At 52.7% G+C, this 27,455-nt stretch overlaps 8 protein-coding genes across 8 annotated transcripts; 3 read left to right on the top strand and 5 right to left on the bottom strand.

The window, feature by feature from the left end:
- Positions 1 to 939: 939 nt before the first annotated feature.
- BBA_02662 (fungal specific transcription factor) lies at positions 940 to 5,893 on the bottom strand (the record flags this gene model as incomplete). The annotated part of the gene is made up of 9 exons (XM_008597759.1): positions 940 to 2,035; positions 2,096 to 2,234; positions 3,009 to 3,106; positions 3,179 to 3,210; positions 3,301 to 3,524; positions 3,589 to 5,028; positions 5,100 to 5,135; positions 5,188 to 5,392; positions 5,459 to 5,893. 9 exons carry the CDS (start codon positions 5,891 to 5,893, stop codon positions 940 to 942), a joined length of 3,705 nt encoding a protein of 1,234 aa, XP_008595981.1.
- Positions 5,894 to 6,515: 622 nt separating this feature from the next.
- Positions 6,516 to 7,370, bottom strand: BBA_02661 (uncharacterized protein; the record flags this gene model as incomplete). The annotated part of the gene is made up of 1 exon (XM_008597758.1): positions 6,516 to 7,370. The coding sequence occupies one exon, from the start codon at positions 7,368 to 7,370 to the stop codon at positions 6,516 to 6,518; it is 855 nt and encodes a 284-aa protein (XP_008595980.1).
- Positions 7,371 to 8,443: 1,073 nt separating this feature from the next.
- On the bottom strand, positions 8,444 to 9,100 carry BBA_02660 (rRNA-processing protein FCF1; the record flags this gene model as incomplete). Its single annotated transcript, XM_008597757.1, has 2 exons — positions 8,444 to 9,004; positions 9,065 to 9,100. The coding sequence occupies 2 exons, from the start codon at positions 9,098 to 9,100 to the stop codon at positions 8,444 to 8,446; spliced, it is 597 nt and encodes a 198-aa protein (XP_008595979.1).
- A 327-nt stretch (positions 9,101 to 9,427) lies between these two features.
- On the top strand, positions 9,428 to 10,558 carry BBA_02659 (replication factor C; the record flags this gene model as incomplete). Its single annotated transcript, XM_008597756.1, has 2 exons — positions 9,428 to 9,531; positions 9,595 to 10,558. The coding sequence occupies 2 exons, from the start codon at positions 9,428 to 9,430 to the stop codon at positions 10,556 to 10,558; spliced, it is 1,068 nt and encodes a 355-aa protein (XP_008595978.1).
- Positions 10,559 to 10,733: 175 nt separating this feature from the next.
- BBA_02658 (uncharacterized protein) lies at positions 10,734 to 11,121 on the bottom strand (the record flags this gene model as incomplete). The annotated part of the gene is made up of 2 exons (XM_008597755.1): positions 10,734 to 10,899; positions 10,952 to 11,121. 2 exons carry the CDS (start codon positions 11,119 to 11,121, stop codon positions 10,734 to 10,736), a joined length of 336 nt encoding a protein of 111 aa, XP_008595977.1.
- A 672-nt stretch (positions 11,122 to 11,793) lies between these two features.
- BBA_02657 (Der1-like family protein) lies at positions 11,794 to 13,063 on the top strand (the record flags this gene model as incomplete). Its single annotated transcript, XM_008597754.1, has 3 exons — positions 11,794 to 11,846; positions 11,915 to 12,191; positions 12,599 to 13,063. 3 exons carry the CDS (start codon positions 11,794 to 11,796, stop codon positions 13,061 to 13,063), a joined length of 795 nt encoding a protein of 264 aa, XP_008595976.1.
- Positions 13,064 to 13,557: 494 nt separating this feature from the next.
- On the bottom strand, positions 13,558 to 15,420 carry BBA_02656 (LPXTG-domain-containing protein; the record flags this gene model as incomplete). The annotated part of the gene is made up of 3 exons (XM_008597753.1): positions 13,558 to 14,747; positions 14,809 to 15,066; positions 15,132 to 15,420. 3 exons carry the CDS (start codon positions 15,418 to 15,420, stop codon positions 13,558 to 13,560), a joined length of 1,737 nt encoding a protein of 578 aa, XP_008595975.1.
- Positions 15,421 to 22,614: 7,194 nt separating this feature from the next.
- BBA_02655 (carbon-nitrogen hydrolase) lies at positions 22,615 to 25,655 on the top strand (the record flags this gene model as incomplete). The annotated part of the gene is made up of 3 exons (XM_008597752.1): positions 22,615 to 22,750; positions 23,036 to 25,554; positions 25,617 to 25,655. 3 exons carry the CDS (start codon positions 22,615 to 22,617, stop codon positions 25,653 to 25,655), a joined length of 2,694 nt encoding a protein of 897 aa, XP_008595974.1.
- Positions 25,656 to 27,455: the final 1,800 nt, after the last annotated feature.

Genomic DNA, 27,455 nt, shown 5'->3' with positions numbered 1-27,455 from the left:
TTTTCCATCAGGTTGATTAATATGGTCCAACTCCTCCTTCTTCGGTGCACCCCCCTTCTAATCAATCCCCGCTGCGCTTTAGTGCCTTGGTCGGTGTTAACTGCTTGCTCTGCTATCCCAGTGTACATAATTCCGACTACAAAACGTGCAGTCTTAAAAAAACCAAACATGATCAGTTGAAGAAAGAATAAAGAAAAATAAAATAAAATAAAAAACACTAGCAATGATTAGCTTAGGAGAGATATTTGATGAATATGGTCCAACACACCATTCCCTTCAGTGTGCAACCCATCCCCCCCAAACATCCCTACTTGTGCTTTTCTATCAGTATTGACTGTTTGCTTTGCCATCCCAATGTATGTACATACAAAGTCGGACAGAAAGCATGCAGTCGGTGACCAGACAATCGTGTCACATCTCTACGCGCCCTATTCCTGCTGCCTTGCCAATGTTCTTGCCAAATCCTTGAGCGGGGTATAAGTGATCACGATGCCCTCATTCATCGCAGCTTCACACCTGCAACGCTTCCTGTCCAGGCAGTGGCTGCAATCATGGCAAATCAAGAGGTGAGAGTTCTGGCGCGAGAGATCCACATGATCTAATTCATTTTTGTGCGCATCTAGGAAACTGCCAGCATGGCTACGATGGAAGAGCTACGAGAAGTTGAAGTTCTCATAGAGCAGTGGCGTGCCGAGGAGGATAAGATACAAGGCATGTTAGATGTTGTCTCCGTCGCAACGCCTGAGGAGCAGCGAATGATGTCGCAGAGTGCATCAAGCTCGACAGCGCTGCGAGATTTGGGAGAGACCGGAGACATCAACCCGATGATGAATGAGCTGTTCGAGACATGTGCCAACATTCGAGATCATTTGCGGGACCTGGAAACCAAACGTGACCAGTTGAAGGAGAAAATCCAAAAAGATTCAAACAAGAAATAGTCTAGATAGTATGTTTCGATTTGTAGGCAGCTAGCTTACTATTAACTTCTGCAAGTAGTTTATCCGCCTTTTCAATCCACTCCTGCTGGCTTTTCCAAACTTCATCTACAACATAGAGATCGTTTTCCTTGAGGTACTCATTGTAGCGCTCTGCTACTGTCAGCCTCTCCTGGAATTTCTTCCTGTGCTCCTCGTCGGCGAAGAAGCTTGCCTCAACTGCAGAGAATGGCTCGCTGTGAAGCCGCGGAAATACGTCTGTGTAATAGATGTTTACAAGAAGCTCTGGGTGCCGTAAAATCTGTGCAAGAGGCAGATATTGCACATTGGATCTCCAGTACTGCAAGTATTCATGGTAAGCGTTGTCTTGGGTGATGGCACTCTGGAACTCTTGGAATATCTCCCGGTTGTGCAAGTCTCTTAGATAGTTTTGGCCAAAGACCCAGGTTGGCGGCGTGCAAAGCTGTTGTGGTAGGATAACTACCCATTCCCAGTCGATTATGGCTGTTATTTTCATGTTTTCGTCCACCATGATGTTCTCGCATCTCAGATCGCCGTGACTTAGCATGAACGGCGCATCAAGGCTCCAGAAGGGGTGGGTGTTGTCAGAAAGTGAGCTAGCCAGACTGTCAATGGCAAACAGTTCACGCTTGATGGTTTGATCGGGCACTTCATCTGAAATAGGTATCTCGTAGGCGTGCTCCAGGACAGGAAACATGCCTTTGACTGCGTCAAATGCGTTAGAGAAGGTTGTCGATGATTTTTCGTACACTCCAACATTCACCGCGTTGTCATTCCCGATCACGTAGAGAGGATTGCCTATCGTGAATTTGCCACTGCTTTTGGAGTCAGGGTATAGGGATCCTGATCTGGGAAAATGTAGCTGTTGCAACTGTCCAAGAATGTCGCCCAACTGGGCGAAAAAGAAGATGCGACTTTCTTTTGGAATGGCGGATATTTCGTGAGAATGAAGCGACTCGCCTGGCATTTTCTCCAGGATCAGAAATGCCTGCAACGTAGAAGGATCTGCTGTCAGCCTCTCTCCGTGGCCATATCCATGAACTGTCGGAACAGGTATCCTTGTTTCGCGCTGAACATATCTTGATGCATCTGTCAGTCAACTTTTCGCGAGAAGTGTAGAGCCAGAAAAAGCCTCTTACTGCATAGTTGCGACTTCGCTTTGCACCTTGGCCCAGACATCGCTGATCAACGGGCTAATTGGAATTCGCACCACCCATTCGGTACCGTCAGCAGGGAATGTGACAAAGTAGCATACATTGTAGCTGCCGTGTTTCACATCTGGAGAAACAATGCAACGTTCGTTGTTATGAAAGCGGGAAGCAAGCGCAGCAACTGCATCTTTATTGATGGATGCTATAAAATCATCCCGTCGCTGCTCACGCTGCTCTGTGGTGAGTGGATGGCGAATCTGAACTGGCTGCGACTCATTTATACTACTCCTCGCGGGCCATGGCAAGAAGCGCCAAAGTGATAGAAAACGCGAAACAAAAAAATTTCGTAGTCGCTGAATCAGTGAAAAGGGATGGAGATGCGAATACATCTCTACTACAGCGCAGTCATCTGCTGTTGCTGTTGATGAAGCCCCTGAGGTTTGGTGAAGCAGCCCCTCGAACCTCGTTGATGGCATGCCGCCCCTTGGTCACGTGAAGACCACTTCCTCAAACAGCTTCATGCATACTTCACGCACTTCGGCTCGACAATTGGATGTTCCGTTCTTCTTTCTCGTCGTCTCACTTTTGCACGCCTATTACTGCTGTTGTTGGGAGCACGGAGCCAGAGTCGAGTTCACCCCCCGCTCTCAACTAGCCGCCCCTATCTGTCTATTTTCCTCCACACGCACACAATCACGCGTGTGCAAGAAGGTCGTTATAGGGCTACGATTGGCGACTTCACCTCTGCTCAGTCCCTTACTACCCTACAATGTACACCAGGCTGTAACAATTCCTGTACCGCCACGCCAACTGGCAAAGGACTAGGCAGTAATCTCAGCACGAGCATAAACCAGGATCCCAACTGTCGTTTGTATAGTGTACACGTTATACGGACACGGACAAGCAAGACCAATACCGTTCTTTCCAAGCACTCGCACTGGTCCGACGGCCAAATGACGCAAGTACTCGTTGGGTTCCCCAAATTCAGGCCAAGCCGACCTTTAATCGGCCTTAGCTCAAGGTTGATCAAACGCCATACGTTCCTCTGAGCGCATCGCCGCCAAGACTTACGTCTCATCATTGTTAGCGGAGAAGACATCCAGCTGTGCCTGTAGGTTCGACATCAAACATTAGCCTCTGGCCTCCTTGCACGTAAATGTTTGCTGTCATTGCTGACCCGAGGGTAAGCTTACCCAGTCCATGCCATCGTCCATCCAGGACGAGTCAAATTCGACTGTGCCAAAGATGCTATCGCCACTATCCTCAGGCGCTGAGAGGCCCTTTCCTGTCGCGTCCCCTCCGAAACTCGTCCCCTCTGGTCCGGGAAACGTTACGACTGTTGGGTCATCGCCAACGAGTGGCAGATCAAAGCTCGAGAAGTCTGTGCTCATCATCGTGCCTAGATTGATCCTGTCAGCTGTATATTCAAGCAGAAAAGCACAGACAAACTTTGGTGTGTGCATCATTATTGCGTTCCATACCGTGAAATCCGGTTGTGGGCTCTGAGCCACTGTAAGCATGATTGGTAGATGCAGCCACTGAAGAAAGTTGCCCACTCGATAGCAGCGATGGCGGTGGCGCAGCTGGTGTAAACACTTGCTGTCCGAGCCGAGTCTCATTCCGTAGCGGCGGCGGTACCATCATGGACATGCCGCCACCCACTGCCGTCGTCTTTGGAGGCGGCGCCGTCGGATAGCTTTCGCCGTCGACGGGACACCCGAGCTTGGCCAGCATGATGGCCAGCGTGTCTCTTGTTTTGCGCAGCTCGCCCACGGTGGACGAGACGCGGCACCAGATGGCGTGCGACCGCCGCAGCATCATCCTCAGCTCCTCTTTGGACCGCAGCCGCACGTCGGGCGCCGCCCAGCGCGCGTCGCTCCCAGTCGGGTGCTCCGGGTAGTGCGCGCTGCGCGCCGCGACATAAATCACCATGGCGGCGAGCATGAAGTCGTGCACCGACAGCGACGTCACGAACCACCCGCACATGCTGAGCATGCTACCCGGCCGCGTCGCGTTCCATATGGTGACCTGGATATCGAGCAGCGCGACGGCGGCTTCGAGGCACTGCTGCCGCGCGTAGTCGTGCTCGGCGCGCGGGACGGGCTCGGCGAGATGCCGGCGGTGCAGCACGCAGCGACACTTGTGATACAGGGCCTCGATGCCGTAGCGCTGGATGAGCAGCATGGGCGCGTCGCCGATGCACTGGTCCAGCGGCTTGACGCGCAGAAACGGCGGCACCTCGTCCCACGTGGCATTGAGCACAACGTCTAGACGCATCGTGTCTGTGTACGAAGGCGGCGTCAGCGCGTGCGCCTGCCGCGCAATGCGGCCAAACACGCGCAGTATCTTGGTCTTGTTGATCGAGTACGACAGCGACGTGTAGTCCTGCAGCGACCGGGGCGCCGGCATCTCCTCCGTCTCCTCGCCAAAGTCCTCGTCCTGGTAGTTGCCGTGAATCTCCACGTCCGACTCGATGCCGTGCAGCATGCTGGGCAGGCCCATGTGAAACGACACGAGCAGCTCGATCTGGCACGCCATGCTCCACCACCGCCGGCGCATCTCGCCCTCGTACGGAGAGAGGTCGGCGAGCCCGCTCGGGTCCCGGTGCATGCCCAGCTTGAGCATGAGACGCAGGCAGACGGCTGAGAGCGTGTAGCAGCTCATCTGTGCCGCGCGGCTGAACAAAAAGTACGCCTCGACGTAGAGGACAAAGGCCGGGATGGTTTCTGACGTTGGGTTCGTGTACTTGCTCCAGACGAGAGCCCAGCCCGCACACGAGCGAAACGTTTGAATACGCTGCAGGACGGGGATTGTGGATTCGGCGCGGAGCTCCTCTGGCGAGGAAAAGTAGTTGAAAATGACACCGAGAGCAAGGATCATGAACAGTTGAGCGATCCAAGGAAGAGACGCACTGTCGGGATCTTGCCAGAATCGTGCATACTGCATTTTTTGTTAGTTTGATTTCTTCAATCGGGAAGTGCAATGGATATACTCGCATTCTTCGTGAATGTAGGTCGATGCACACAAACTGTAAACTTCATTAGCTTAATTGGCCATATCCAACATGACGATTGTCTTACACTGCGAGGGACTTGCAGAAGAAAAGTATCGCATAATGAGTCTGTCAGCAATGTATTTTTCTGGAATATTCCCAATGAGCTCGTCTCGGCTGCCCGGCCCGCCTCGGGGGCTAAGTAATATTTCAGCGGCTTCCAGATCCCTCCCTGGAGAGTCGCCCTCCACTTCATCATCTTCATCATCAAAATATGTCTTCATATCCTCAATCTGTAGTAAGCAATGTCAGCACCAACTCCGAAATAAAAGATGACATGTCAGTATAAGTGTACTCACATCTTCCAACATCGCCAAACAATGTGTCGCTCCCACGTACGTCGAACCTTGCACACTGCGCACCACCTGTCCATGCGCCGTCTTTGCCTCGTGCGCATCCGTTGCCGCCGCCGCCGCCTCCTCCTCCTCCTCACCATCTGTCTTCTTTCCCCCCTCGGCGGCATTTTCCGCGGCCTCAGCCTCCATCATGTTGCGCACCATGCCCTCGAGGCGCTTCAGCCGCGCCGACATGCCCTTGGGCGGCGGCTTCCTCTTGACGGGCTTGGGCGCGTACACGCATGCCGCGGGGCGGTCCTTTTTCGCGCACTGGCTGCACGGCTGGCTCCGGTCGCACTTGAGCTTGGAGGCGCGGCACGGGGCGCACGACAGCAGTACGCGCGAGCGCTTCTGCGGCGGCACCGACAGGAGCGCCTTGCCGTCGAGGCTAAAGTCCATGCGATGGCGCGTTGCGGGGTCGACGCCAGGAGGAGGGGAACAGTGGCGGAGGGAATTACCTGGAGGGTTTCAGGCTATCGATGAGACTGTATCTAAAATTGACGAGAGATGTAGCTACTATTGGTTCGGGTAGCTCACGTTTATCGGTTGAGATGAGTAAGTTGATTACGAGACCAAAGTCTGAACCTTAACGCCGACGCTGATAGTTTAAGTGGGTGAGGGCCGCGTTGTCGCTATCTGCCTGAGACGTGATGTACATTTGCAAACTTGCCCCTGTGATCAATATCATTTTGATGAAATCGAATGGTTTCAGATCTAACCCAATCCTAACCGAAGGACCTACTTGGGTCATTTCGCGACTGTTAGCGAACAAGTTGCGCTCCGCCAATTACACTATTGAACCACGTCCAAGTGGCAGGACAATGAGCTCATACTTTAGACGGATTATCATACATTCGATTCGCTTGACGAGAGGCTCTGAAAATCAAGAATTATGTTTATGTTGATTCATAATAGTACTACTATCAGTCTTGTTTCTGGGGCGTTCGGTATCATGCTTTGTACCAGCCAATCACTTATCTGACACCATGAGAGCGCCATCCTGGCCCAGACACTTTCTTCTTCAGACGCGCTCAACATTCTTCTTTGTAGAGGCCCCAGCATTTGGTAAAGTCTGATTTGAAGGAGCGGAGCCGTCTAAAGGTGCAGCCGGCGGTGCAGCTGGTGGCTGTTTGGCATTGCCCGCATCATCGCCACCACCATCACCTCCATTCTTGTCACCATCATCACCATTCTTGTCGCCTCCGTTCTTGTCACCTTCGTTGTCTCCATTCTTGTCATCATCGTTGTCTCCATTCTTGTCACCATCTTCACCATTCTTGTCATCGCCGTTCTTGTCATCGCCGTTCTTGTCGTCTCCGTTCTTGTCACCTCCGTTGTCTCCGTTCTTGTTATCATCGCCATTCTTGTCGCCTTCGTCGTCTCCATTCTTATCACCATCATCACCATTCTTGTCACCATCTTCACCATTCTTGTCATTGCCATTCTTGTCATCACCATTCTTGTCATCGCCATTCTTGTCATCACCATTCTTGTCACCACCATTACCTCTATTCTTGCCACCATCATTACCTCTATTCTTGCCACCATCATTACCTCCATCCTTGTCTCCAGCATTCTCCCCGCCTCTGCCTCCGCCCCCTATACCACCCAGCAAGCTGCCCAGGTTCCCGAGATTCAGACCTTCGAGCACATTCTTCAGCGAGTCGTTCAGGAAATTTCCGAGGCGGCCGGCGCCTGCACCGTCACCGGCCCCATCTGCCGAACCACGAGCGCTGCCATTTTTGGACTCTGACGGATTCAGAGAGCCGAAAAGATCAGTCAGTCCCTTGGCCGAAACATCAGGTGCTTGTCCATTAACGGCGCCGGGGACTTCCGCTGGGCCACCGGGGCCAATCGCGGGCGCGGCGACAGTCATGCCTGCAAGACAAGGAGTGATGACGAGTGAGAGCTTCATTGTTCTGGAATCTTCGTCTTGTATTCTTTTTTTGATATCGTGGGTAAGTTCTTTTTTCGGCTCAAATAATCAGTACGGTAGTATAGACAAGAAGGAATGGACTGCTTGAGGATGCACTAGAACTCACACATAAAATCAGAAAGAATGACTACTTTATATATTACATATCCTGCAAGATATTCAGGAGTGAATTTGAGTTGTTATGCATGATACCGGCATCTCACATGCCGTTTCACCTCACGTCGCGTTCTCGACCGCATCCAGGGGTTTTCCGCAGGACGATCAGGTGGCAGTCTATGAGCACCATGAAATATAATATGCCCGATTGCAGCATAATAGCCGCTAAAGTTGATGGAACCATCTACTACCATCTTCCGAAACGTCAACCGAAATACAATCACAGCAGTCGTGAGCTCCCGAATTGACCACGGAATTCGGCGGTAGCATAGACAGAAATGAGCGTGTATGACAAATCTTCCTTGAATCAACACTCGTCTTCTCGGATCAGCGCGACTATATTCATGTGGAACGAATGAAGGACATTGGCACCATTGAGCCGCGGGTAAAGACTTGCGCAACGCAAGACCGCTTCATGAACTGATCGCATAATGATCCGTCCCATGTCTGACACGCTTCGTCTCAACAACAGCAGCGGGCGATTCGTAGATCACGAACATGAGACATGTTGCGCGCATCTTGTCTCTTTTTTTAGCTCATGTCGGAGCTTTGGGTGTTTCATGATGGACCGAAGTAGTGTATCCCTTGGAACAGGCAGTCCACTTAAGATCACTGACTCTCTATACCAGCTGACAAGAAAAATCCGTCCGAAGCCATGAACATCTGTTGAGCATGTAGTTTAGTGGTAGGCGCGCAATTAGTTTCCTTCATCATCCTCGGATATGGATCGCTGTCTCTTCAGTATCAAGTCCAGAGCCGACATGTTGGTTTCAGCTACGATCACATCTCAAGCCGAATATGATGTCTCGTAAATTCAATTCGCTAAATTCCAATAGAAAAAAGTATTCCGTCATATTTCACGAATCCGGCGCTCCGGGCAGCCTCTCTATCACATATTTGCCCCGCGCAACGCTCATGAGCGGCACACCCGGAATCTTGCGCAGCCGCTGCTTCAGCGCTCTATCGTTTGTGCCCACAATGTATATCCTGTCCTTTTGCACACGGTCGACGAGGCAGTCATCCGCGTAAGTGCCCTTGTGGTCGCAGGTCAGGCGCTGCCAGCGCTCGTCGCGCGCCACTCGCAGGGCCAGCCTGTACTTGGGGCCGAGCTTCTCGAGCTCGGACATGACGCACGAGGTGATGATGGGGTTGCACTTGGCATAAAGGCAGTCCATCATGGACTCGAGTAGCGACAGCTTGCGCTGCACCGTGTGGCTGAGAAAGTTGGTGTCGACGAGGACGTTGTAGGGCGGCACGAGGGCCTCGTTGTGCTGGAAGAACATGTTGCTGGGCATCTGCTGCACCTCGCGCACCAACTCGCCCTGGACCGTCCGCCTCTCTTTGTTCTTTTGTAGAGCCTCCTGCTTCGCCTGGTTCTCTTTTAGTCGCGCATCGTTTTTCCCAAGCACTCGCTTGACCTGTAAACATTATTTTGTTAGTATTCGATTTCGTCGCAGCTTATCGATAAGGCAACATACAAGGCCAAATTTTCTCGTCTTCTTCGCCACACCCATGATGTCGGTACTTTGATTCGTGAAAAAGTGTGGTTTTAAGATTCGTCGCTCGAAAAGCGCTTGTTTTGTATCGCCGCAAGAGGGATCATGCGCAGTAGATGCCGTTGAAAGTAATCGACCAAATTTTGTAGTGTCGAAAATTCACAAGTCCAGCGTTGGAGGCTGGACAACTTTTTTTCTGGGCCTGGCTCACCACAGCGATTGGTGTGCACGGACCACATGAGCTTTCAGTGGGATGTTAGCAACTAGAACCGCCAAACGCGTCTTCCCATCGCGTAAAGTGCCGCTTGCTGCACTCTCATTATTCCACCAGCCCACGATTCCACGATGCCAGCCGCCAAAACCGAAGAAAAGGGCGAATCCTCAACCGCTGCTTCCAAGGCAGCCCTCTCAGCCTCTACAAATGGATCAGCCAATTACGAGCTACCATGGTAAGTCAGCCTAGGCAACTGTCACCCTGCCTCGGAGCACAGCTGACAAGAGGCTACGCACAGGGTCGAAAAGTACCGTCCCGTATTTCTCGACGATGTCGTAGGCAACACCGAAACGATTGAGCGGTTGAAGATTATTGCCAAGGAGGGTAACATGCCGCACGTCATCATCTCTGGTATGCCTGGTATTGGTAAGACTACGAGCGTGCTCTGCCTGGCGCGTGAGCTCCTGGGCGAGTCGTATAAGGAGGCTGTCCTCGAGCTCAACGCCAGTGACGAGCGAGGCATCGACGTTGTGCGCAACCGCATCAAGGGCTTTGCACAAAAAAAGGTGACCCTGCCTCCCGGCCGCCACAAGCTCATTATTCTCGACGAAGCGGACAGCATGACATCGGGCGCGCAGCAGGCCCTGCGAAGAACCATGGAGATTTACTCCAACACGACACGATTTGCCTTTGCGTGCAACATGTCCAATAAAATCATCGAGCCCCTTCAGTCACGATGCGCCATTCTTCGCTATGCCAAGCTCACCGACGCGCAAGTCGTCAAGCGGCTGATGCAAATCATTGAGGCCGAAAAGGTGGAATACAGCGATGATGGGCTGGCCGCCCTGGTCTTTAGCGCCGAGGGTGACATGCGACAGGCCATCAACAACTTGCAATCGACCTTTTCCGGCTTTGGCTTCGTCTCAGGTGACAACGTCTTCAAGGTGGTGGACTCGCCGCACCCGATCAAGGTGCAGGCGATGCTCAAGGCCTGCTACGAGGGCAACATCGACTCGGCTCTTGACACGCTCCGCGAGCTGTGGGACCTCGGATACTCGAGTCACGATATTATTAGCACCATGTTCAAGGTGACCAAGACGATACCGACTCTGAGCGAGTATTCAAAGCTCGAGTTTATCAAGGAGATTGGCTTCACACACATGAAGATTCTTGAGGGTGTGCAAACACTGCTGCAGCTGAGCGGCTGCGTTGCGCGGCTTTGCAAGATAAACATGGATCCCAAGCGTTTCCAGGCAAAGTAATGGGTTCGGAAAGAAAATGTAACGCATTTGCATATGGCGTTGGAGTTGCTCTTTGGTCTAATTAATCTGGCTATTCGTACATTATGGGTGGAGATGGAATGATGTAGGTGTAAAAGATGGCTTTGGTAGTTTGTCGGTTCCACATGGGTAATGATTCAGATACTGTCGACGCGTTTTATTTTTTGCTGCTATTTGCCTGGATGAACTCGTCCTGATAGCGCTCCCACTTTGCCTGCTCCCTTTGAACGCGCCTTTGCATGCGCATCTGGTACTCGTAGAGGCGCAAACGGTGATCGGCCTCAATCATGCCGCCGAGCACCATGGCAGACATTTGCACGAATCTGATTTGGTTAGCAAACGCGCGGCAGGGCCGTCGAGCGATGCGCGGCGTACACTTTGAACTGCACCGTGGTGCCTCGGTAGATTGGCGACCAGAAATGGCCTACAGCAGCCAGAACAGCAGCGCCTGCGCCCCATTTCGCTGCTCCTATACCGGCGCCTTTGGCTGATTCCCAACTCGCCGCATTGGCTTCTTCTGTTTTGAGGGGGCTATATGAAGGCATGGCTGTGAAATCAATGTATGGTGTGATGTGACGGAGCAAGAAACTGCCGGTATGGGTGTTGATGTAATAGCGGGCACGCGACCAAGCAGCACTCTAGGGCAACACAGTGCTCGAGCGGCGCAGCATTCCCTCCTTCAAATCTCGAAAAAGCTGTACTCAAGAGGCCTCTACACACCAACTGCCTCCATTAGACGACCAAGAGCCCCATATTGAAACCATTATGAACTGATATTGTACATCTTACATCTTCAGGGTACGCTGCATCCGCCCCGATAAATGCCTACGCCCGCCTAATGGCAAGTGGCCCGAATGGGGCAAGCTCCGAAATTTCCGCCGGTCCACAAAACCGGCAGCTTGCACACTGGCCAGCTTGCGCCAAAACTCTGCCTGAACAAAAAAAAAACGAAGATGACACGATAGCAGGCCAGCTACGCAAGACATCTCTTTCCTCCCCATCGTTGCCTGGAGCTTGTGTGTCGCTCGTTCTTTTTTTTTCTTATCCCCGCACCAACGAAGAAGCTTGACACGGTGGCTTCTTTTTTATCGCACGGGATAGCTTTGTTCATTTCATCCTTCGCGCGGTGTGCTTTTGGAGAAACAAACCAAAGCTTCACTGCCACGGGACACCCAAGACAAGGAGAAAACGAAAATATTCTCTCTTCGTAGCACATCATGCCTGACAACACAATTTCGGACCAGTATTGGCGCTTGCCGCCCATCTCTCGGTATGTCTTTCTTCGCTCCCGCTTCCAAACTTTTCACAGACAAAATTCCATGCTAACCGCTTGCGCAGTACTTTGGCCACGTGGATGTTCTTGAGTTCGGTCGGTCTATATTTTGGTTTCGTTCCCAGTCAATGGCTGGGATGGCACTCAAGCTATATCCTGCGGTTCCCGCCGCAAATATGGCGCCTCGCGACGGGTTTCCTCATCACGGGTCCCCAGCTTGGCCTGCTGTTTGACACGTACTTTTTCTACAAGGCGGCCAGCGATATGGAGACGGGCCACCCGCGGATGCGACGCAAAGAGGACTTTATCTGGTATCTCATTTGCGTGTGCAGCTTCATTGCAGTAAGTCTGAATCTTGTTTTGCGTCCTCGCTTCGCTCGCTTGCCTCTTTGCAATTCGTCCTTTGTCTTCAACACTTGGTACGCTTGGTACCACACCTCATATATCTGCCCGGACAGTGCTTTGCCTCTTCAGCTGTCACGGTTCCTGGAACTGAGGAAGATTACCCCTGTACTTCTCGCTGGTCCATCATTCGCAAAAATCCGGACTGGTGGGCGGTGCAGGCATGGTGGGATGTCTATATGGATGGCTCGTGTGACTCTAATTTGCTCGAGTGGTTTTTTAGCTCCCTACATCTCTTCACCTTCTCTTGCTTTCCCCCTCTTCGTCGTAGATTCTCCTCTTTCTTTTCTTCTTTTGCCAGCGACGGGCCAGTCTACTTTTGAACATTTGACTAACCTGCCTGTCAGATCATTGATTACTTTGTCGCCATCATGCCCTTCTTTGCTCTGACGCGCGGCCTCATCGTCGCGCTGACTTATACCGCCACGCAGCAGCAGCAGGGCCTGCAGGTCAACTACATGTTTGTTCCCTTGCCGGCGCCGTTGATGCCGTATGCCATGATTGGAATCAGCCTGCTGTTCCCCGGCGGCATTCAAGATTTCTTTCTGGGTCTCTATGGCCTTGTGGCTGCCCACATGTGGGAGTTTTTGACCAGAATTTATCCCCAGCTTGGGGGCGGGCCCAATATCCTGCAGACGCCCGAGTTCATGACACGCCTCGTGAGGGCCGTAGAGGGTCGCATACAAGCCGTCTCCCATTCTGGTGTCACAGGCGCTAGTGGCAATATGCCGTCGGGTAGCAGCACGGGCGTCAGCTCCGGCCCGCTCCCGGACGCCTGGAGGACGAGAGGTGCTGGACGCCGCCTCGGGTAGTAGATTTGTAGCATGACGATTGCGGTCTTTGTACGACCTGGCTCGAGGAGCCGTGTAGACAATCTATGTATAACAAGCCCACAAATAGCACTGCCCGCTGCACATGAATAAAAACACATTACAATGATATTATTGCTTGTAAAGACCAAGATATACTATTGAATAAAGGATATAACGAGGTGTTGACTAATAGAAATTCGCAGACATGTAATTTCTAGCCCGTAAAGGTTCGATGGCTGCCCAAATGGTACTGTGATAGATGGCAAACATGAAAGAGCTCCTCGATCCCAAAACACCAACAAGAGTAAATATCAAACTAAGATCAACAACATGAGGCGTGCAATGATGTAGGAAATGACCACTTGGGGAAATGAATAAAGATGCAATTCGTGACAAGTTTTTGTTTTCTCACCGCGTACAACAACTTTAACGGCGGGTTGTGAGTGGACTGCCCCTGCGGCGGGGGGATACTTCTCCTCGACTGGCCTCTTCTTTCACATTCCGTACAAGTCTTCCTTGCCGCTCCTGATAGGCACCTCACCGTACTCGGCGTACTTGTCCGCGGGACTGGGAGGTCGCGGCGGCGCCCTTGAGGGAGCGACGTTGTTTGGTCGGCCAGCGATGCCGGCCTCGAGGAATCGTGGCTCCTCCCGGGCAAGTATAGGCCGGGAGATGCCCTTGTCCCCGTGAAAGGCCTTGTCACTGGTGAGCGGGGGTTGAAAGATGTACCTTGGTGGGGGATGCTGCTGGCTGCTGCAGTTGGCGGAGGATATCTTGCTCTTCTTGGAGGTGTTGCTGCTGCCGCTGCGCAGTGAGAACATGGATAGTATAGAGCGCCGCTTGCTGTTTCTTGGCGAGTTCGCCGGCATCGAGGAGATGGAGGGTGGTTTGGCGGTCGCGGCGGCGACAGCAGCCATGCGTGCCGACTCAGCGGCGGCGTCAAGGTACACCTGCACGGCAAAGGAGTCGGGTGTGTTGCTGCGGACGGGCTTGTGTACTGAGGCGGGGGGTGAGGGCCTTCGGCGAGTGGCCACGACATCGGAGCCGGAGCGGGACTCGGTGATGGTGCCACTGGAGCTCGGATCCCGCTTCACGGCATGGTGCGAGGGGAGGGTCGCGGTGGAAGAGCGTTTGGGCGCGGTGGGCGACAGGTCATCCATGCGGTATGCGCTGCGACCGCGGGGTTGCTCCTGATCCTGTGCGGGCCGGCAGCGCTCCATGTGGTCATAGTAATCGCCGCTTGTGTTGAAGGTGCGTGGCTTCTCTGGCGCCAGGACGTTCTCATGGTAACGAAGGTATTGGAACTTGGCCGCAGCCTCCGCCTGCTGCTGCTGCTGCTCAGCCCGGAGCCTAGCCTGGGTCATGTCGTAGCGAGCGGCGAAGATGGAGTCGTTTGGAGGGGTGTCACCGTCGTAATAGTCTTGTTCCCAGTTGCCGCTTTCTCGCTCGCGCGCGCAGTAGTAGAGGAGTAGTCCGACGGCGATGAGAATGAGGATGATGACGGCGACGGCAATGCCAATGATGGCACCAGTAGAAAGACCGGGTGACTTATCGCTGTCAGGATGTGGCGTGTTGTTTGGATCGGTGATCTGGACGGCGTGGTCTGTAAACACAGTGCCACTCAGACCAATGGCGATTCCCTTTTCTGGTTGCTGGCGACAGCCTGCTTCCAGTGCCGTTATAACTGGTAATGATGTGAGCAAAAATCGCGTGTGGTAGGGGAAGGCTGCATCTGGGCGACTTACAGTTTGCGAGGTACGTCTGATTTTGGCTATCTCGTAGACACTGCATGCATTTGGCGCGCTCTGATCCCCCCATGAAAGCACCGTTGCCGTCGAAGCAGTAATTCCAGGTTGTATTCTGGGTATCGGCTAAATTGTCGTAGGTAAGACTTTCCTTCAAGCTCTCACATGCTTGGTTGGTTGAGCACGATGACACTGCCTTGTCATCACTCTCCTTGGGCGTATGAAATAAACAAACGTCGAGTGCGAAACGGGCGTTATCTATTGCTGAGTGTTAGAAATCACCGTTGTAATCTAGGTGGATGCATGTGTATCGTATAACTTACAGACGAACCACTTGGCATCGGTTTCGCCCCAGTTGCCCCGCGTACTTGTTTGGAGACACTCTTGGCACTGCTTGTACTTCAGACCAACCTTGGTGGAAGAGAATTGGTCATCGAAGCAAGCAATCTCGCTCGAGTTTGTATTTGAGTCAGAAGCAGACCAGTTGTTGTCGGAGGGCGAGCCCAGGCATTTATGTGCGCAAGGCGATCCAGGAGCCACCTGCAGAGCGTGGGCGCTTAGAGCGGTGGACACCAGGGTGATGAGGTAAGATGCCCGTATTGAGAAAATCATTGTGCGCTGAGGGCTTTAGGGGTATCCAAAAAATCAAAGCGAAGGTAAGAAACGAGGATAAACGCAGAAATGAAACAGAATCGTGGCCAGGGTGTATTGCAATGCCGTGGGCAGTGCTACAGACCAGCTGAGCCGCCGGGCATCGCAATGTTGAGGGGAGCACGCTCTACGCAGAATTTTGTAGAGACAGAATAAGCTGATGAAAAAGGCTCTCGAGGGCACACTCGGATAGTCGCAAATATCGAAGAAATATCAAACCACCAGCTAGCTTTATGCGGAATAGTTGAATAGGTCAACTGAGGCTGGCGCTCCGAGGGCCTTTGTGGTGAAAGTTTGTGGCGGCGTGATTGATGGGAGATGGGGGCTATCAGGTTATAACGGGCAGAGGGGATGCAAAAAATGGGCGAGGGATGTAATGACGGGTATTAATTGCCTGGGCCCCCTCATAAAGAGGAGAAGAGACAGGCAGGGTAGCGGAAAGGTGCGTCCCCGGTGCAACGCGGTGTTAGCTGCAAGTCTCAAGCGTTGCACAGAATATCACAGGAGGGCAAGACGGAGACAGGAATGGTCGAGAAAGAAATGGGGAGAAGAGAAATCAACATGGGGTACAGGCAAATAGTATAGAGTACGTATTTGGGAGCAGAGACCAGTTACCTGATCGGTAAAAGGCCCCCCAGGAGGAGAGGCAACTGCAGGACGGGAACAGTAACTAGCCCCCACCAGAATAATGGTACCGTTCTCCGAATGGGCCGCAGATGGCAGCGAGCCAGTATGAGCGTACGCCAAATGAATAAAGCAAGACAGAGAGACAGGGCGGAGTCAGATGTGCTGAAGATGGAGGGAGGGTATGGGGGCGATGGCAGCGTGGTGGCTGGGGGGGGACATGAAAAAGAGGAACCAACAATCACATCGAAGGTAGGAAGTACGATATGGAGGGGAACAAAGAAAAAAAGACCATACTAGAAGCAAGCCATCTGCAGTGTGCCAAGTAATAAGGACAAATGGTCTCTTGGAACAGGGGGGTAGGAAGAGGGAGGAGGGGGAGGACGTTGATGGATGGCTAGATGGCTTACGAAGTAGACGGATTTGGATGTATGGAGCGCTTGTCTCTGGGCCGCATGTCCACAACGGATGCTGCACTGATTGGGAGGAGAGTTGAGAGGCAGAGGCAGAGGCAGAGGCAAAGAAAGGCAACGAAGGAAGGAGGGGGAGGGAAGTGATTGCTCTCCTCGAGATTGGCTTTCCGTCGCCGCCTTGGCTTTCAAACTTTTTTTCCCAACTTGAGCGTTTAAATGGCACCCGTTACTGGACAGCTAAGCTGCGCCCGTTGCATCTCACGTACCAGGGCTTGGTTTCCCTCATCCTTCACATCTATAACAGCTACAAAAGTCCCGAACGGTGTCGCAGGGCAGAGATGGATCGCGCAGGAGGAACAGAGGCAATCAGAAACTCAATTAATAAAGAGTGAGTGGACATGGCCCTACCTCATCACAGACACCAACTGATGCGCGTGTGCCTCGCCAGGGCCCAACGAGGCTGCAACAACCACACCATCCACCCGCTTTCTGCAGAGTATGGGACGACCTTGTCCTCTCTCCACGTCGCCGCCCACACCCTGCTAGTTGGCCCCATCATGGAGAGATCTGAATGGCTGGTCAGCTCGGTCCCGTAGACAGCCCCAGCCCCAGGCCGTCGTCCGACTGGCTGTCAAGCTGCATCTAAGCGCCCACGTCTCGATGCAACCCTACCTACCCGTCCTCTAGCGTCTCAAGCCTCAGCTAGAGATGTGGCCCCACGTCGAGTTAATATTTAATAGTTGGTTATTATTTACAATTTGTTCTCGCCCGAGTTTTTGCTGACCTTTTCTCCTTCCCTATGAAGACGTACTGCGCGCGGACCCAAGTCAACTCCACCGCACACATCATTCATCCCCCCTGCATGCTGGGTAAATAGTAGGCGATTTATTACTCGGTTGTCGGTGTACTCTACCTTGCCCGCTATGCGCAGTGTAAGTGCCCCATGTGTCCATGTCTCTACCAGCAGCCTTAACTCGCCCGTTGCCCTCAACATTACGGAGTACCAGAATGCGCGTGGGCGCGTGAAGCAAATCCTGCCTAGACATGATCTTCTCCTTTTCCGGCAAGATAGACACTCAGATGCAGAAATCAGGCCACTCTCGCTGTGCTTGGTGGGCTGTGAGCAAGCAAACATACTGGAGCTGTTTTTTTCCTGTTGCCATCTACCGGCCGAAAGAGACCGTGAACGACCGAACCACTCAAATTGAGCCGCGCGTACGTACGCACTGGAAATTGATACGTACCATACTACGGATACGGCGATGTCGGTTTGTTCGTTTTGCTGGGCTTGTGTCAAATGTGTCAACCACCAACTCACCCATGCAAGGCTAGCATGGTCAGTTCCGGGCAGCACAACATTGCACATGCTGGTCAGGAAACGGAAGCGAGCGATAAAACGTCTTTTTCTTGCTTTCCGCGCCTGTTCTATGCGGCTAGCCGTGGCAACTGGCGAAAAAAGACACGAGGCGAAGCCAGCAGGGACAAGCAGATGGGACACGGCGATGTCACATTAACGTGGGTGATTCCGGACGATGCATCTCCGCCGCGCTGCTTCGAGCCGTGACTCGTCGTGGTCACACACTCGAACTGAGTCTGAGCCGGGGCAGGCCGTCAAGTATCTCGGACCCCTTGTAGCGAGACATATGCGCATTGCAGCGCCGTCGAAAAAAAAAAACACTGCCACACCCTCTCGTCAAAAGTGTACATGGTGATGATGATCGACAATGATCAGTGCTGCAGTTCGTCGTCGCTGGCAAGCAGCAGCCACTGATGCAAACTAACCCAAAGTTACCCCAGTACCCTCCCTGCCTCCGTGAGTCCTTGCCTTGCCGCATTGTTGGTGATACCCTGTCGAGCTTGGAACAAGCAAGCGACGCGGGAAGGGGCCTTGTTGAAGAACGATAAAACACCTGGATTCCCAGAGGCCAGCGCAGGTTTCGTGTTCGAAATCCGGGACTGAGACATGCTCATCCCCGGATTATCGACCCTGTCTGTAGCTTGGCTGTTTGCTTGCTTGAATTTCCAAGGTTGAGGCGACAGGGGTCGTCAAAATGCAAGGACGGCATTTTCCCCGAAAGTTGGCAGCTGACCTCGTAAAGACTGCGATGACTCTGAATCAGTCGACTGACGAGTGGCAACCGCCTGTATCACTGTTGGACAGTTTTCGAATATCGCAACAACTTAAACGTAATCGTGATCATTCGCTGCTCATTCCACCTGCATTTTTTGCCGCCTCGTGGCTTGGTGGCGTGCCACTGACGATAGCCGGTAATGGCTTTCAGTGGGCATGCATGCCCGTCAAGTTGACAGGATCATCAGTGTGATTGGACATGACGATATACATAATATAATGATCCTGCGCTATGCCAGTCTGCAGACAAAGAGGTTACAGGTTACATGCGTCGGCCGAAGAGGGGTCACGATGCCATCGAGGCTCCCGCGCCGGGTCTGCCTGAACGATTTGTAGGCATAGCAAATGTGCCCATCTCTTCGAAAGCAGCGTGTGTCTGTATTAGAGAGCCACGTGAAAAAAAAAAAAAAAAAAAAAAAACAACGGTTACAGAGTACGCTGCAAGCACGTAGTTGTATTTTTGTTCAAGTGTCGGAATACCATGCACTGTGCCAACGCGAAGAGGTAAGCCGTCAGCAATGTATAAGAATTCCGACCAAGTAATTGGGAATAGGCGGCGGAGTTCGCATTGCAGTCAATGTTGCAGAGTTGCATGAACCATTGCATGAAAATATTTACACAACCTACGATAAATCTTGTGCAGTTGGGTAGGACAACTGAGGGTTGATGCGGTGCGAGCCGGGCGTTGGCATTACACGCCGCCATCATGCCTGCGCACGAGAGGTCAGATGATGCAGCAACTATATTTCAGAGATGGGGAAAATATCTAACTTATACCTAAAATTCAATAATGAAAGCCCATTTGTCTTTAATTTTAGTTTTCACACATCTTTTAACAGTAATAGTTGGGCAGGCAGGTGTCCAGTCCCGGAAGCGTCACAGCCGCTGGGAGCCAGCCTGCTATACCTCCCAGCGGCTAGCAATGCGCCACGTCTCTGGGTGAGAAATAGTGTGAAAGACGTGCTTTGGCAATTGGCGGTGTGCGATTGAATGATTGTCCAATGAGCCCGACAAATCCTCCTTCTTGTGCAGGAATACCACTTGACAGGTACCATTGCTTTGCCTTGCGCGGGCGGCTCGGGGCTTGTGGCGTGACAGAGAGGGTGCTGCGATGTAACAGCTTGGCCGACTAGCCATGGGGATGTTGGACGAGTTGCTGTCACGATTTACAAACATGCATTTGATGTTAAAAGGTCTAGGGTAAGATGTGAAGGAGAACGGGGGAATATGCGCTTTAATGTACACGTTTTGATTTTCGGGTTTCGCAGGGCTTCCGGTTGTCCCTGGCAGATATAAGTCTTCATCTCCGGGTGACGAGAACCCGTTGGCGTCAAAGATGTTCTGGCAATGGGGCGGCGCGCTGCTCCGGGCTGCCAAGGACGACCAAAAGTAGGTACGCATAGATATCAGGTAACCGGGTTAGTTGTCTGGGTCCATACATGGCCGGCACGGGCCGTCTACAGTGCTCTTTTTGCGCTGGGGAGCGAAATAAGCGCTTTCTGATGCTATTTGAGCTTTCTGCTCGCCGCTGAGTAAATAATACGCGGAAATGTCGTGAATTGAAAACGGCATTTGCGTGTCATGAGCGGTATTTATTTCGGGACGAGGAAAGAAAAACTCACATGTCGCGTTACACAACATGATGATGGCACCCAAAAGGATGGCCGACTTTTTGGGAGAGAACTTGTCATTGGTAGTCTATTACCGCGCATTGTGTAGTCACTTTCCAGTTATACAGTCACAGTCGAGACGGGACGGGAAAGGAAGGGAGGGGAGGGCTGCGGAATATGTGCTCGGGCGGGCTATACCATAAGCTGCAGGAGAAGCGCACATCAATTTATACACTAACCAATGTCCCTTGACGAGAGATGGTGTGCTTGTAGGATGCGCTTTGGGCCAATGAGGCCGCGCGTGGGGCAGCGGTCTGGCAGAAATGTGACAAGGACGAGGATTTGATTTGCGCCTTGACGGAGTCTTTCCGACAGGGCACCAGCCTGTTTGCCTGTCAAGCTGTCAAGCCGCGTCTCCATGGTGTGTCGTTTCCCCAGACTAATAACCCAGACTAATACCAGTCAGTGTCTCTCTCCTCGACGGAGACGGAGGAGGGCTACGAAAGAACAAGTTTGGCAACACCCGAGAGCAAACTTTGGGCCAGACCGCTACTAGGCTCACATTCACTGTAGCATATGACCGTCCTAGCAGCTAATACTATGAACAGAAGTCGAGCAGAGCTGGTCAGATGGGGTAACAAGGTCATAACCAAATGTTCGGCAACTAAGTAACATTCTGAGCGACATGGGAAAGCGGTTTCCAAGACAAGGCGCATTCTCATATCCTCGGCCGCAATTGTGTGGCCAAATTTGGCAGCGCAGCCTTGCCAGGGTGTGGGTGCACTTATATTAACTGCATTGTCTCATGTATGCATGGCCGGCTTGACTTGCCGTACTTGCCTGTCAACTGCCAATGCGAGAAGCAATGTTTCTCCGTCTTCTGCAGTCCGTGCTCGCCTTTTGCGATTTTCAACAGAGGCACGCGCGGACAGTTTCCGTTGCTTGGAAGAACAACAACAACAAAAAAAAAAAAAAAAATCGAAACGAAACAAGTGCCATGTTGGGGGCTGGGCAGTATTTTATACCAACTAGTGGGGTGTATTCGTTCTGGCAAAGCTTGATTGGGGATGGGGGCGCACGTCGGGCTGGCGACAGTCGAGAACCGTTGCATTGCAGCTTTTTTGAGTGCAGAAGTCCAGCGTTTCTTCATCACATCATGCTCGGCAGCGGCGACCTTGAGGGCTCGTGCGATGGCGGACATGGTTTGAATGCGCCAGCGGGTGATGATCGGGGTGCTACGGAGCGCCGAACGCGCGCGACCCAACGAGGCTGCCAGTGGAGTAAAGCTCGCTAAATTGGCTTGCTTGGCTCACCCATGTCGCCCATGTCGCCCATCTTGCTTTCTCGTCATTTCGCCATTTCGCCATTACTTCATAAAGACAACAGATGTCCGCAGTCCATCTATCCCGACAGTGAGCAGATCAACAAGCAAATAGGGGTCGCACAACAACTTGATATATTCCAAATGATATATTCAAAAGTGGCAGCAGTCAACACCAGCCGCTGCAAGACCAGAAAAAGCCCCCTCAATTCAATCCTTCTCATCGTCGTGGTCCGGTACATATCTCGGAGTCCTTTACTGGCCTGGTCGATACACACGAAATATCGATATTGCATGCATTCAGCTTACCTATGTAGGTGCGGTGGCTGGCCCCCCCCTGTAGTTTTGCAGCGGCCAGCGCCTAGAGCCGCCCTCTGACTGGTTGAAGCTGTCACCGGCAAGCCACTGGAGCCAAGCTGCATCACCGCCCCGTTCAACGGCTGTCCGTGTGTGTGTGCAATGTCTCTAGCCAGCCAGTCAGTCGGTTTTTGCTTCTTGGGCGCCTGCTTCTCCTCCGCCCTCTTTGCTGATGCCCTACCACTGACCACTTACCAGCCTGACCTTGAGGAGCCCTGTCTGTTCCTTCTTGGAGGATTCCTCTGGCGGCGTGAGTATCCGTAACTAGGCGCTGAGGACCAACCCACAATACGAATAGTAGATCCCTTTTCTCTCCAGGCCGCCCCATTTCCGAGCCTGTGTGCGAACTTCTCAATTCTCCTTTTCTGACGTTGTACTAGTTGATTAGCTCCCAATCCCATGTACAGACTCTGACATTCGTACCACTGTTGCTGCCGTCTTTTTCTACTGCTGGAGTTGTTGGTGTTGTTGAGAGACGACGACGGAGCGCGCACAGCGGTAAAGAGAAGACGAGCGTCGCTACCAACCACTGTATTCCTAAGTTGGTCCGCCGCCAACTTAGCCAACCCCGCCCGACGATTCGAGCCGCGATCCTTCCTTCAACATCGCTGGACAAGAAAAAAGGGGACCGATACACCCTCTCGTCTTTCTCGAAATCTCTCACAGCAAGCTGGTCTTGCAGTGACTGACGCCGTCAAGATGCGCATCGGTTGTCTCCAGTTCGCGCCAAAGGTGGGCGATATCGAGAACAACTTGAACCGAGCCGATGCCGTCCTGTCCAAGGCCAACGTCGAGGAGCTGGACCTCATGGTGCTACCTGAACTGGCTTTTACGGGTAAGTCTGACATAGCACAATAAACCCCGTCCATTTTTCTCCTCACCGTCTCTCAGTCGGGAACTGGAGCCGTCAGGTGCATGCTACAACATCTGTGTGCAACGGCGGGTGCAAGATGCTGTCTTTGCTGGGCAACAATGTCGCACGCGACTCGCTTCCCGTGTTGCACACGTCCGTCATGCCGCTCCTTTGTATACATTGATCACCCATGACGTGCTTTGTCCCGACTTTTGAGATTGTTGGTCGCTTGCTGTGTCGTCCAGTCTGCTGATGCATGCAACTTAGGATACAACTTCAGGTCGCTGCACGAGATCTCTCCGTTCCTCGAGCCCTCGGGATCTGGCATCACTTCCCTCTGGGCGCGCACCATGGCCTTGAAGTACGAATGCGTCGTCACTGCCGGATATCCGGAAAAAGTCGACGTCTCTCCCAAGTGGCCGACTGGCCCGGAATATTACAACTCGGCCATTGTTGTAAACGCCGATGGCGAAACCATTGCCAACTATCGAAAGTCGTTTCTTTACTATACCGACGAGTCATGGGCACTCGAAGGCGAAGGCTTCTATCATGGCTTCATCCCCGGTGTGGGAAATACTTCCATCGGAATCTGCATGGACATCAATCCTTACAAATTCGAGGCACCGTGGCATGCCTATGAATTCGCCTTCCACGTCCTGGAAATGCAGACGAACATCGTCATAATGTCCATGGCATGGATGACCAGAGAGGAGTCTCGCATGTTCTCGCGCATGCCCAATGAGCCTGACATGGATACCTTGACCTACTGGGTCACCCGCCTGGAACCGCTCATCCGCGCCGAGACCGAGGGTGAAATTATCGTCGTCTTTTGCAATCGAACTGGTAGTGAAGGTGATGCGACGTATGCTGGTACTAGTGCCGTCATCGGAATTGAGAACGGGGAAGTCAATGTCTATGGTCTGTTGGGCCGCGGACAAAAGGAACTTCTTGTCGTGGACACTTCGGAGCCACCATTCGCCAAGCTTGTGTACCGCCCAGAAGAAGAAGAGGAGCAAGTCAACCCGGACGAAGTTAAGAACTCATCCTTGACCGGGTCTGATCCTACTGCTCCCGATCATAGCACACCGGCAACGTCGGACCAAGGCAGCGATTTGGAAGCGGAGGCGCGGGCACCATCGCAAGCCCAAGCAGCTGAACGAAGAGACATCAGCTCATCTGGCATGGCTAATAAGTCCACCGTGTCGTTGAGTCTCGTTGATGCCCCTTTTACCACCAGTCGTGATCCCTCTCGAGGCCGCTTGCCTCAACGGAAAGCAAATCTCGTTCCTCCGCCGCCACCTATGGTGCCAACGTTTCCAGGGGACGTGTCCAAAGAAGAAGCAAACTCCCCGTTGATACCGGCTCCCAAGGGCATGGTATCAACAGGCGCTGCCCCCACGCCAGACAAGCTTACTGAGCCCAAGCATCCTACCGAGAAGAAATCTGTGACGCCGATTGACGTATCAGCTGCCAACTCTGCTGCAACATTTCGGTCACCAGCCACAGAAGGGCCCATCACGATCCCTCAACCCTCATTGCCAAGCCCAAGGGACCAGGCTCTTCGACCCAAGCTTATTATTCCACAATCTCCGCCGATGCAGCCGCGACAAATACATCCTTCCAACCCAGCTAGTGCCAGGTCTGTCTTGTCGAATAAATCGTTTCAATCAGAGATTTCCTTTCACTCAGTCAAGTCGGATGAATCAGAGGCATCCACGCTAACCATCCGCTCCAACCCTCGTCCGCCGGAAGACAGCACACCATATCCACACAGTGGCATGCCCTTGAGTGGTTATCCTCAAAAGAAGAAGATATATGGCGGCTATGTCAAGATCAAGACAGATGCCCAGTTCTCTTCCAACTTCTCGCCTACTACTCCGTTTGAGGACATGTCGCCAGTGGCGTCTTCGTGGTATTCCCGCCAACCAGACAGTGCCCTCCGCACGCCAAACTCCGCTGGTGGATGGTTCCCAGGCACGCCCATCGGCCGCAAGCCTGAACCATTTCCATGGCATGCTCTAGGCTCTGCTAGGTCACGCAGCCGAACCAGTAGCAGATTCGCAACTGCCAAGACGCCAGAGCCCGGCACAGCTGTGACTGCAGTGCCCCAAGGTCCCATGGAGTATGATGAGCGCCGGAAAACTCCAAAGAGGCCTTCTTCACCCAAGTCTCGCAATGCCAGCCGCTCTCGCACCAGAGACCGCTCCAGTTCCGCCTTGAGCCAACGTGAATACGCTGTCGTCTCGCAGCACTTGGAAAACGTGTCGAATCGTGCGTGCTCCGTTGAACAGCCCGAGGAGATATATGCGAACGGGGTATATGCCGAAGAGCCCGCCAAAAGTGCTACTTTGCATTCAGGCAAGGGGCCTACGCCGACATTACATGGCCGTTCCAACAACAAAGAGGACAAGGACACATCGCCATGGTCCTCATCTGTGCCAATAGCGGCCAGTCCTAGCATCCTCGACCGAGATGCTCCGCGCAGAATGGTCATCCCCACCCCCGTTGCTTTGGAATATTACCGACCTATCGGAGCTGCCGCATATCATCAGCGTAGCAATTCCTTCTCAACCAGAGACGAGTACTACAGCTTCTCTCCAGTGGCAGCGATCAAGGAAGACAGCTGCCCTCGAACCATCAGCCGCGGAAGGCAGCCAGGACCCGGCGCACCCGGTGCACCTGGTACACCTGTCGCACCTGCTGATGTGCGCGGAAAGGCACCTGTAGGCTCACGAGACCGCACCAGCTCTGCAGACTCCACCCGCAACGATGTCCTTCATCATAGAGTGAGGCGGTCATCCAACAGGAGAGAAAATTCTGCGCCATCTGACAGGAACAACTCGCGCAGCCAGCGCCATCATCGATCCGGACAGTCGAGTCGTGCTGAAGACAGACTGGAATTTGAGAGAGTCGAAGCTATCATCTGCCCCAACTGCCCGGTGCACGGTCGTCGATCTAGTTCATCGGCCACCAACGGCAGGTCCCACCGCTCATCTAGATGTCGTAATCATGGGCCGGCGGCAAGTCAGGACGCGGAGCAACGACGCAGACATGGAGAAAGCGGCTCTACTGTTAGCACTTCTAGTCGTCACGCAGAGACACAAACTGTCGTGGCTGGGTCAGATGCGAATCGGGGTCCAGTGAGTGCGCCACTTACCACGACAAGGAGTCCCGATCACTCTGTTGCCCTGGCTCAGGATATTCAAAGGCCAACAACGGCACCATCGACCTTCAATCCACCTACACCAAAGGCGATGTCGTATATTCCGCTTGATGTTGAATTTGAGGGGGATGACGAGAGAACGGGAGAGTTTACTCTTCTTCAAGCATCTGTCATCACATATGCAGAAGAGAAAACGCCCACCGCAGTGCAGATGTCTGCGATGGCTTGAGTTGGGTGGCGCGAGCAGACTGCCTCTGGTATGTTCTACAGCGCGGGCCAATATCTTTGTCTGTTCTCAGCCCAGGCCGAAAAGGCTGCTGCCTGCACAGGTGCAGTTACACACCCTTGACGGTTACGGCGGCAACGTCAAGAAAGAGACGGAATGAGGCAGGGGAAGTGCAATGAGTCGTCTCAGGACTTGGTCACCTAGCACCACGTCCTGTGCGACACGCTGTTCTGTTTTTGGATCTCATTACAGATTCAAGGAAAAACATTTGAGTAGGAGTTTTTTTTCTCTCCATGTTTTTGTGTGTTTTTCAGTCTTCTTTTCTTCATCTGCATGGCACGAACTGGATAAGTGAGAGCCGGACGGTACCATTCTATCCCAGCTAGAACGATACCCCCCCTTGTCGCAGTCATTCTTCCCTACAAGCCAACGGCTTCTATGGCATAAGATTCCAGTTACTTGTTTTTTTTTCTTTGGAATTTCAGCACAGCGAGTATTGAATTTCGTTGAACTCTGTGTCATGGATTCTGCAGATGTCGTCTTTTCTTGGAATAGCAATCAAATATGATTTCCTTGACCGCAAGGCACGATCACTAGAATAATATCCATTATACAACGCTTGCCGCCTGTCCCTATTTTATGCACGCACTATGCTGCTCTGTGAGTGACACGAAGGGTATGCATAGACACACCATGGACAGCTTGTTAGGTAGGACATTATGTGGCTTGGACATGAGACCCCCCGCACCGCTTGTCCGTCAGACAATTATCCGAAATACACAACACCACCATCACCATTCATGACATTTTGCAGGGATTCCTGGAGCTTCATCAGCTGCTCAAGCGACACGAGTTGAGGGTCCCAATCCAGCGGTGATGTGACTGGGCCAATGTACAACTTTGCGCAGCGTAGAGGAGGGGCGGGATGCACAGCAAGGGCTATAACTGCGGTGATTATCCGGGAGAGCAATTTGTACCAATAAGAGGTGGTATATACGCGCTGAGGGGGCTGGGAGGTCCTGCAGCCTGCTGCCGGCCGGGTCGACGCCACGCAGAATGACCACCATAACGTTGAGGGGAGGCCGCTCGTGCCGCTTATGCGCTCTGTTGTGTCTCTGGAGTTGGCAAAAAAAAAAAAAAAGAACAAGGCTGGGATTTCACCTATCAGTACACCGATTGGAGCCGGCTGTCCTGGCTCAGCAACTGCTGTGTCTGGGCCGCAAGAAGAGCTACCAAATGTTGAGGTGCTGAAATGGTTCTCCCTGACTTGCTTTTCTTCTAATCAAGATAGAGTAGAA

This window comes from Beauveria bassiana (genome assembly GCF_000280675.1).
Source record: "Beauveria bassiana ARSEF 2860 unplaced genomic scaffold BBA_S00005, whole genome shotgun sequence".
Taxonomy (NCBI): domain Eukaryota; kingdom Fungi; phylum Ascomycota; class Sordariomycetes; order Hypocreales; family Cordycipitaceae; genus Beauveria; species Beauveria bassiana.
Note: the sequence above shows the minus strand (reverse complement) of the source record. Positions and strands in the feature narration are given on the sequence as shown.